The sequence below is a fragment of the Gorilla gorilla genome, chromosome 11, assembly GCF_029281585.2.
Source record: "Gorilla gorilla gorilla isolate KB3781 chromosome 11, NHGRI_mGorGor1-v2.1_pri, whole genome shotgun sequence".
Lineage (NCBI taxonomy): Eukaryota > Metazoa > Chordata > Mammalia > Primates > Hominidae > Gorilla > Gorilla gorilla.
Genome location: NC_073235.2, coordinates 110,381,681 through 110,391,846, shown reverse-complemented (window position 1 = coordinate 110,391,846; position 10,166 = coordinate 110,381,681). Strand labels below are relative to the sequence as shown.

Here is a 10,166-nt window from a genome sequence, read left to right as displayed (position 1 = left end):
GGTGCTGTGAGGCGGCGGGGTCCCACGGCCCCCGCCTCCCGCCTTCCTCCCGCCCAGGTGCTGCCAGGCGCGCTCGCCCTCCGTCCGGCTCCCGGCCCCGGGGAGAACGCACGGCCTGCCCCTGCCCGGCTCCGTCTGGATCATGCGGGGGGCTCCCGAGGAGGAGAGGGCGAGTGACCGGCCTGCGCCGCCCCTGTTCTGGGGGCGCCCCCTACTCTGAGTCGCCCCCACCTGCTGCCATGTGCCGCTGCCACGGGTACCCAGCCTGTCGCTAAACTTTCCGGGCGCCAGCTCGGCTCTGAGTCGCGCTTCTCAGCGGAGTGACCCAGGGACGGAGGACCCAGGCTGGCTGGGGACTGTCTGCTCTTCTCGGCGGGATCCGTGGAGGTGAGAACCTTCCCTTTCTCCCTGTTCTTCTCCCGGTTCCTGTGCCCTTTTCCGGGAAGCTGAGGGTTCTGGTCTCCGGGCACTGCCTGAAGGGCCCAGCTTGGAAAGAGAGGGTGGGGGAGTCAGTAGTTTGGTTACAGGAGGCGGAGCGGGGAGGAAAGGAAAGGGGTTAACTTAAGAGATTTGGAGACAGCTCGCGGGGACCGAACTGTTGACGCCTCTCCAACAGGGAGTGGTTGCAATCTTTCTTCTCCCCCTTCTTTTTTAAAGAGTCCTTTCCCTGGAATCCGAGCCCTAACCGTCTCTCCCCAGCCCTATCCGGCGAGGAGCGGAGCGCTGCCAGCGGAGGCAGCGCCTTCCCGAAGCAGTTTATCTTTGGACGGTTTTCTTTAAAGGAAAAAGCAACCAACAGGTTGCCAGCCCCGGCGCCACACACGAGACGCCGGAGGGAGAAGCCCCGGCCCGGATTCCTCTGCCTGTGTGCGTCCCTCGCGGGCTGCTGGAGGCGAGGGGAGGGAGGGGGCGATGGCTCGGCCTGACCCATCCGCGCCGCCCTCGCTGTTGCTGCTGCTCCTGGCGCAGCTGGTGGGCCGGGCGGCCGCCGCGTCCAAGGCCCCGGTGTGCCAGGAAATCACGGTGCCCATGTGCCGCGGCATCGGCTACAACCTGACGCACATGCCCAACCAGTTCAACCACGACACGCAGGACGAGGCGGGCCTGGAGGTGCACCAGTTCTGGCCGCTGGTGGAGATCCAATGCTCGCCGGACCTGCGCTTCTTCCTATGCTCTATGTACACGCCCATCTGTCTGCCCGACTACCACAAGCCGCTGCCGCCCTGCCGCTCGGTGTGCGAGCGCGCCAAGGCCGGCTGCTCGCCGCTGATGCGCCAGTACGGCTTCGCCTGGCCCGAGCGCATGAGCTGCGACCGCCTCCCGGTGCTGGGCCGCGACGCCGAGGTCCTCTGCATGGATTACAACCGCAGCGAGGCCACCACGGCGCCCCCCAGGCCTTTCCCAGCCAAGCCCACCCTTCCAGGCCCGCCAGGGGCGCCGGCCTCGGGGGGCGAATGCCCCGCTGGGGGCCCGTTCGTGTGCAAGTGTCGCGAGCCCTTCGTTCCCATTCTGAAGGAGTCACACCCGCTCTACAACAAGGTGCGGACGGGCCAGGTGCCCAACTGCGCGGTACCCTGCTACCAGCCGTCCTTCAGTGCCGACGAGCGCACGTTCGCCACCTTCTGGATAGGCCTGTGGTCGGTGCTGTGCTTCATCTCCACGTCCACCACAGTGGCCACCTTCCTCATCGACATGGAACGCTTCCGCTATCCTGAGCGCCCCATCATCTTCCTGTCAGCCTGCTACCTGTGCGTGTCGCTGGGCTTCCTGGTGCGTCTGGTCGTGGGCCATGCCAGCGTGGCCTGCAGCCGCGAGCACAACCACATCCACTACGAGACCACGGGCCCTGCACTGTGCACCATCGTCTTCCTCCTGGTCTACTTCTTCGGCATGGCCAGCTCCATCTGGTGGGTCATCCTGTCGCTCACCTGGTTCCTGGCCGCCGGCATGAAGTGGGGCAACGAGGCCATCGCGGGCTACGCGCAGTACTTCCACCTGGCTGCGTGGCTCATCCCCAGCGTCAAGTCCATCACGGCACTGGCGCTGAGCTCCGTGGACGGGGACCCAGTGGCCGGCATCTGCTACGTGGGCAACCAGAACCTGAACTCGCTGCGCGGCTTCGTGCTGGGCCCGCTGGTGCTCTACCTGCTGGTGGGCACGCTCTTCCTGCTGGCGGGCTTCGTGTCGCTCTTCCGCATCCGCAGCGTCATCAAGCAGGGCGGCACCAAGACGGACAAGCTGGAGAAGCTCATGATCCGCATCGGCATCTTCACGCTGCTCTACACGGTCCCCGCCAGCATTGTGGTGGCCTGCTACCTGTACGAGCAGCACTACCGCGAGAGCTGGGAGGCGGCGCTCACCTGCGCCTGCCCGGGCCACGACGCCGGCCAGCCGCGCGCCAAGCCCGAGTACTGGGTGCTCATGCTCAAGTACTTCATGTGCCTGGTGGTGGGCATCACGTCGGGCGTCTGGATCTGGTCGGGCAAGACGGTAGAGTCGTGGCGGCGTTTCACCAGCCGCTGCTGCTGCCGCCCGCGGCGCGGCCACAAGAGCGGGGGCGCCATGGCCGCCGGGGACTACCCCGAGGCGAGCGCCGCGCTCACAGGCAGGACCGGGCCGCCGGGCCCCTCCGCCACCTACCACAAGCAGGTGTCCCTGTCGCACGTGTAGGAGGCTGCCGCCGAGGGACTCGGCCGGAGAGCTGAGGGGAGGGGGGCGTTTTGTTTGGTAGTTTTGCCGAGGTCACTTCCGTTTACCTTCATGGTGCTGTTGCCCCCTCCCGCGGCGACTTGGAGAGAGGGAAGAGGGGCGTTTTCGAGGAAGAACCTGTCCCAGGTCTTCTCCAAGGGGCCCAGCTCACGTGTATTCTATTTTGCGTTTCTTACTGCCTTCTTTATGGGAACCCTCTTTTTAATTTATATGTATTTTTCTTAATTTGTAACTTTGTTGCATTTTGGCAACAATTTACCTTTGCTTTGGGGGCTTTACAATCCTAAGGTTGGCGTTGTAATGAAGTTCCACTTGGTTCAGGTTTCTTTGAACTGTGTGGTCTCAATTGGGAAAATGTATTTCCTATACGTGTGTCTTTAAAAAAAAAATGTGAACAGTGAACGTTTCGGTTGCTGTGACTGGGAAGTTGTTGGGTGTGCTTTTTCAGCCAGCTTCTCCTTCCACTGCTTAAAGTGTCCATGATTCTTTAAGGTGAGCTGCAGTTTATAGCCCCAGGTCATACCTAGGAGGGGAGCATAATGTGCTCAGGGCCTCCCCAAAGTGACAAGGTTAGGGAGTGCTTAGCGATTTTGTGTTCAGCCTTAGCTTTGTTTATAGAGGGAGGTTCAGTTTCTTTTCTGTAGTGCTTGTAATAATTCTCACTCCTAACAGCACCATCGTTGTGTCTTGAATAAGTTAGAGGTAGCATTACAGAGGATCTGGCATAAATATTTGCAGTAGTGAGAGCCTAAGCGATGGTGATTGGTGGAGCTTGAATTTTAGGCTGGTGAGATGGCAGCTTTGTGCCTGAGAGGTAGTGGGTGGTTCTTAGGCTTCAGTGATCCCCCCTTTTTTTTTTTTTTAAAGGAACTTGTGTTATAATTTTGGTAAAAGTATAAACCCACTCCCTCTGGACAGTACTTAGCGACAGTTGCTAAAGGGGGCTCCTTTTTAAATGTAAGGACTGAAATGGATATACTTCTAATAACTAAAGTAAATTTCTAACACTTATTTGCTCCACCCCCTCACCCCTCCCCCTTTATCATGTTAAACAGCCTTTTTGCTTTTCTTATTCCTCCTCTCCTGGAGAGCTGTGATTAGAAACCACACCCACCCTTGAATGAAGTGCTTGAACTGGGGGAGGGAGGCTGGCTACCTGTGAACAAACATTGGCCCAAATAAGGGAAAATAAGTGTCCCTGGACTTTGGACTAGTTTATAGCCAGATATTCCAAGAGCAGCAAGGCGTTGCTCTCTGCCGTCTCTGAAAACAAGAGATGCATAACATGCTTGCACAACCTTTTAAAATATAGATCAGTATAGTGCTACCTCTATAATTTTTTTCCTCTTCTGAGAAAGCCTGTATATTGATGATCACACACACACACACTTTGCAATTAGAGAATCTGGTTTGCTTTACTAATCTGTTTAACTATTCCTTCATTCATTATGAACGCTTATATTGATGAACATACACACGGAGGTTTCTTTGCTATTAGAAAATTCTGTTTGCTTTCCTAATCTGTTTAAGCATTCATTCATGAAGAGTGTGGGGCCATTACTGGGGAAGGGGGGTGACAGTGCCTCAGCCAGCAAAATACCAATGACCAGGATTGGGGACTAAATTTAGGAAGCTAAAATGGCCAGAGCAATTAACATTTGGGAAAATCCTGTCTAGGAAAACAACTTGAGTGTAGGCATTTGTAATTCACTTATACCAAAGTTGGAAAAGTAAAATTTAAGCCTAGGTCAATTTTTACTTCATGGATGTTAAATAGACAAATGCATAGTTCCCAGGGGGAATTTAAACACTTTACTGGTGGGAAGAAACCTAGTATTAAAGTTTTAAGGACTCTCAAAAACTTCACATTTGTTAAAATGCACTGTTCTTACCCAATTTATCCTCTGAATTAAAATTTCAGTGGATTCTACAAAACCTCGTACAAATAGCTACAGAACTTTGTGCCTATTTTATTCCTCTATTTATTCTTCTAGGAAGAAGCCTCTTCCTAGAATCTTGAAATAGATCCCTTGACTGAATGCCAATTCCTCTCCTGTTTTTCAAATGAGAGAACCTTTTCTGATCACCTTGACCTTTTCCCTCATTTCATATGTCTTCCCAGAAAGTAGACAGACTGCTCTGCTGCCTTCAGTCATTGTGCCTCATTTAGGTTGTCCCTCCTTCTTTGTGGAGAAATCTGGAAATGATGCACAGTGTATCCAAAAGTTGTGGGATGAAGTGGATGAAAGTGATTTAATTCATTTTTAGAATTTGTTTTGTTTTGTTTTAGCAACATGCTGAACAACTAATTTACTTTAAAAATAAGCCAGTTAAAACAAAGGACGTTAAGCCCAAGTGGGGGGCAATATTAGTCAGGATCTTTGGAGTCTAATTCCAGACCAACTTTCAGAGGCACTTCTTTGTCTCTGTTCTCACCTCTGCTGTCCCTCTCTTCCCTCATCCCCTAAGAGAGACAAAGATAAAAGCCCACCTGCATCCCTAAGTCTTACTGAGATCAACCACCCCAGGGGAGAGAAACTGGATCTACTTACGGCCACCCCCTGTTTCCATCCATATACTTACTTCCCCCAATTTGCATGTGATTATGGAAACAAGTCATGCTCATGAAAGCAACTGTAAAATAAAAGGTTATGGAGTAGTTCAGCAACTTCTTCACAGCCAGCTTTGTGGAGCTGGGGAGGACTTAGGGCCCATTGGAGTCTCTTATGTGTACAGCTTCAGGGCTGTCCCTTTCAGTTTGATTTTAAGCAATGCCTCACTTCATAGCTTAGGGGGTAAGGATTCCATTCAGGTAGGTTGTCTGAAGGAACTAATGGGACCTCTCAGTGAATTAGCTGACCAGATTTTAGGAAATCTTTTTAATTTCTATGATTTCCCTTCTCACATTTTGAAATGGTAAAATTGACTGGAAATAATTTTTCTTGGTGCCTTATTGGTTTTCCTTGCAAACCTTTGTCATATTTTCTCATGACCATTGCCAGTGACCAAGGCCCATGTGTGTGTTGTGTGTAATTGTGCGCATGTACAAGCTTAAATAACGTGCCGACAGCACTGTTTCAAAGTTGGTATTCATTAGGCTGTTGCCTCCTGGGCTGGAGCTGCACTAATCCTGACACCGGCTGCCAGGAGAAAACCTCATGGATCACACACCAAACCTTAATAACAGCATCCGTGACCTGCACTCTCCAGTACAGAATGGGAACCCCAGAGCTAGGAAATGTAGTTGTATATTTTAATGAACTGCTACCCCAGCCAAAGAAGCTTCTTTCACTTTTGTGCCCTACAGAAAGCCCAAGGGGGGTAGGAGGGACAAAGCTTTGAATAACTGCTTTCTAACACTAAATGTGGCCAACAGGACAGAGCACATCACACGTATAGGCAGGTGTGAGGGACAGTGGCTAAGAATTGCCTGCTCCCTCTGCATGCTCTTTCTTGTTTCCAAAGTCCAATCAAGTGATCCTGGGAAAGAAATCTGTCTGGATTGGGGAGGGTGGTTCTGAAAGAACTGCCAAGACGTTAAAGAAGGGTGAAGAGTAGGCAGAATATAAGTAGCTAACCTGAGTCAAGACTCTCAAAAGCTAGCAGCCTGATGACAATAGGATTTATTTCAGCCAGGATAATGTCTGTCTGTGAGTGCATCATTTTAAGACAGTATGACTTCATGTTGTTACAAACTATGTATAGTATGTATGTTTTGTGGGTTGTGTATATACATAATATATATTATATATATATATATATATATATATATGAGAGATTTGGTGACTTTTGATACGGGTTTGGTGCAGGTGAATTTATTACTGAGCCAAATGAGGCACATACCGAGTCAGTAGTTGAAGTCCAGGGCATTCGATACTGTTTATGATTTCCATATATGTATAGTGCCTATCCCATGCTGTAGTCACTGTCATGTTAAATCCAGAAGTTACACCAGAGCCAGCGATACTTTATTTGTAGACAATCAATTTGAATCCATATGTTATTACTGGCAGATGATACATGATTACAGTTCTGAATCTGTAACACTTACAAAAGGAAACCCAGAGCAGCTTGATGAGTTTTTGTTTCTGCTTCGTTCCTGGGAGTCAGTAGAAACAGCAGTTGTATGTGGTTATGTTAGTCTCAAGATACTTAATTTGTTGACCTTACTTCAGAAAAATTTTGTATGTATTATATTTGTGGGAAGGTAAAATAATCATTTGAGATTTTTATCAAATATGAAGATTAGTTATTTATGAAAAACAAAGAAATGTCTATTTTTCTTTGTTCCCAATTAATGTAGATAAATTTTAAAATGCATTAAAGTAATGGTAAAGACAATAAAAAGATGCTGTAGAAGTCTTTTTCTCCTCATGTTTTTATAGAGAGACACTGCTTTCTAAGAGTATTCGAGGAGATAATACGGATTCTAACTTCATAATCAGGTTTTTCAGATGTACTTAAAATATAAGCAGCAAAAATTTTATTAGTAAGTAAAATCAAGCAAATTCCAATCACCAGAAACAGAACTAGTTAAGAAACATGTTTTACTTGAATATATTTCCTAGGTCTCACTCCTGCCGATCCTGTGATTGTCTCATGAGTCACTTGATGAAGGCAGATATGTGGAAGAACAGAGACTTTGCCTGAGATTGCGTTCTATTTTATAAACCCTCCATTTACACTGAACCAATTTGATTAGAGATGATGCTGTTTTGTGCGTCCGGTTGGAGGGCAGGAACTCCCAAAACTTTGTCATGCAGCAGTTGGATCTGCAACTTGGTATTGCGCTCTAAATACAAGTCAGGGAGCCCAGAAGAGACAGTAACACTGACTGAGCTGGCTCTTCCCTGTTATCTGGACAGATGCTTAGTAAGCCTGAGATACTGTTGTCGGACCACCTACTGATGCTGCTTTGGCAAAATGCAGATTAGCCACCATCTACCAAACACCACCTCATTTTAATGCCTGGGATGTCAGTGTTCTTCACCAATGCTCTGAGACATAAGTATGTGGGAGAACATGGGTAATTAGCTTAAAATATTTGTAGGAGACAACGTAAATCCAGTAAGAAGTTAGCATTATGAGAGTGTGTAATTCAATGTCAAGGTGAACACTAGGAACTTTATTACATTGATGCATAAGGTAGTTAGGAGAGGCAGACTAGAAAATATAGTTGAGTTGAATCCTAAGAGAAGAGCAACTGTACCTTACATGTCCGGGACACAGTAGTTAGCACATCTTCCCCGTGCTTTCTTGTCACTCATTTTTCCCCATTGGAAAAGGGGGCAAAGGGCAAAGTCACAAGCTGGAACAGAGAGAGGGACTGTTGGGCTTAGAAGGTTGCAGAAATAGGCTGGGTGCGGTGGCTCACGCCTGTAATCCTAGCACTCTGGGAGGCCAAGGCGGGCAGACCACCTGAAGTTGGGAGTTTGAGACCAACCTGACCAACATGGAGAAACCCTGTCTCTACTAAAATTAGCCAGGCCTGGTGGCACATGCCTGTAATCCCAGGTACTCGGGAGGCTGAGGCAGGAGAATCACTTGAACCTGGGAGTCGGAGGTTGCGGTGAGCCAAGATCACACCATTGCACTCCAACCTGGTCAATAAGAGTGAAACTCCGTCTCAAAAAAAAAAAAAAAAAAAAAGAAGGTTGCAGAAATAGGTGGGCCCAGGGTAATACTGGTAACAATGGTTCTTTTAGTGATTTAGTTACACAGCTCGTTAGCTTGTCTATGGATGGTAACAGGGTTGAGAGGCAGAGTGGTTATGAGCATGGATTTGGGAGCCAGACTTATTAGGAATTAAAATCCCAGCTCCACCACTTATGTGCCATGTGATCCTGGACACAACCTCTGGGTATTTCAGTTTTCTCATTTGTGAAAAGGGAGACTTATATTTTAGGGTTAAAAAGATTTAAAGGATTGACTCAGATTAAGGCAAAGTTAAGGTAAGTAAAACAATGGGGGAAGCCGCTGTTCAGACATGGAATGAAAGGAGATGGAGAGATTAGGTTTTCAAATTTGTATTTGCGTAAGAATCATTTGAGGTTCATGTTAAAAATGTCAATTCCCAGATCTCAGCCCCAGGAATTGAGATTCAGTAGCTCTGGGGTGCAATAAGCTATTTTTTTTTTAATAAGCTTTTAATTTTGGAATAATTTTAGATTTACCAAAAGTTGCCAAAATCAGTTTCTGTATGCCCCTTACTCATTTCCCAACGTTAACATTTGTTACAACTAAGCAGTCAATGTTGGCACATTACTGTCAACTGCAGACTTCATCAGATTTTCCACTAATGTTCTTTATCTGTTCCAGGATCCAGTGCAGGACACCACACTGCCTTTAGAGAAGCTTTGTTTTTCACAAGCACTTTCAGCTGATGAGAGGCAGGTGGGTTGGGGACCACATTGTGAGAATCACTGGGACATTTAAAGAACTGGACAAAAATTGCTGCATCCCCAAACTGGGGAGATGAATGCAATTTTAAAGCAGAAGGGAATAAAGTAGTGGAGAGGGTGGATATAGAAGGTTGATTTTAGAGTTAGAGATAGAATCCTCTCCACTAGATGAGGAGGGTTACGTTGAAGAAGGCATCTAATGCCAGAGGAAATAGTAGATTTTGGAAGGTGCAGATGCCACTTAGTCCACAGCCTAGATTGAGGATACATGACTAGGGTTGTGAGCAGGTCAGGAGATCGGGTAAGTGCAGTAAGTTGGGAACAGCTGCTTTGGGGAACACAGGTGGGCTCAAATAGGTGATGAAGGGGAATTACAAGAGGCCTGTTAGCCTGTGAGCCTCATGACACCTGCATGTCCTGGAACCTGATGCTAATGCTTTGGCAGTGGGTCACAGTGACCAACATCAAGCATTGCCACATTGGGTCAGGGTGAGGCTGGGATGATTTTGTTGAGGGAGGGTCCTAAGGATCTTCACCTAAGAGTGAAGGAGCGGGTGGAAGACGAGGTGTGTAAAACACTTGAAGCTCCTCCCTTGTCAGAGGCAGTTCTCACGCCGAGGAGACACAGGAGCCACCAGCTAGGGGGTGGCAGGTAAACATTTGTAGAATTGAGGTTAAGAAGACAAAGCAACAGATTTTCTTTTTTTCCATAAAGCTAACAGTCTAATTTGGGAATCTTCTGAGGTCTTTTAAAGTACATACTACTGATAGCTCATTGAAGACCTTAAGTTCTGGGACCATTACTGAATTTTCCTAATCACATTCCAATTGCTTTGCTCCCTTACAGCAGTTATGATAATCACCAAACCTGTCCCTTTTTTTTTTTTTTTTTGAGATGGAGTTTCGCTCTTGCCTCAGCCTCTTGCATAGCTGAGATTACAGGCACGTGCCACCATGCCAGGCTAATTTTTGTATTTTTAGTAGAGACGGGGTTTCACCATGTTGGCCAGGCTGGTCCCGAACTCTTGACCTTAGGTGATCCACCCGCCTCAGCCT

The 10,166-nt window shown here is 48.3% G+C and overlaps 1 protein-coding gene across 1 annotated transcript; it reads left to right on the top strand.

Moving 5' to 3' along the window:
- Window positions 1-266: 266 nt before the first annotated feature.
- Window positions 267-7,056, top strand: FZD5 (frizzled class receptor 5). The gene is made up of 2 exons (XM_004033124.5): window positions 267-387; window positions 658-7,056. The coding sequence occupies exon 2, from the start codon at window positions 913-915 to the stop codon at window positions 2,668-2,670; it is 1,758 nt and encodes a 585-aa protein (XP_004033172.3). The 5' UTR covers window positions 267-387; window positions 658-912; the 3' UTR covers window positions 2,671-7,056.
- Window positions 7,057-10,166: the final 3,110 nt, after the last annotated feature.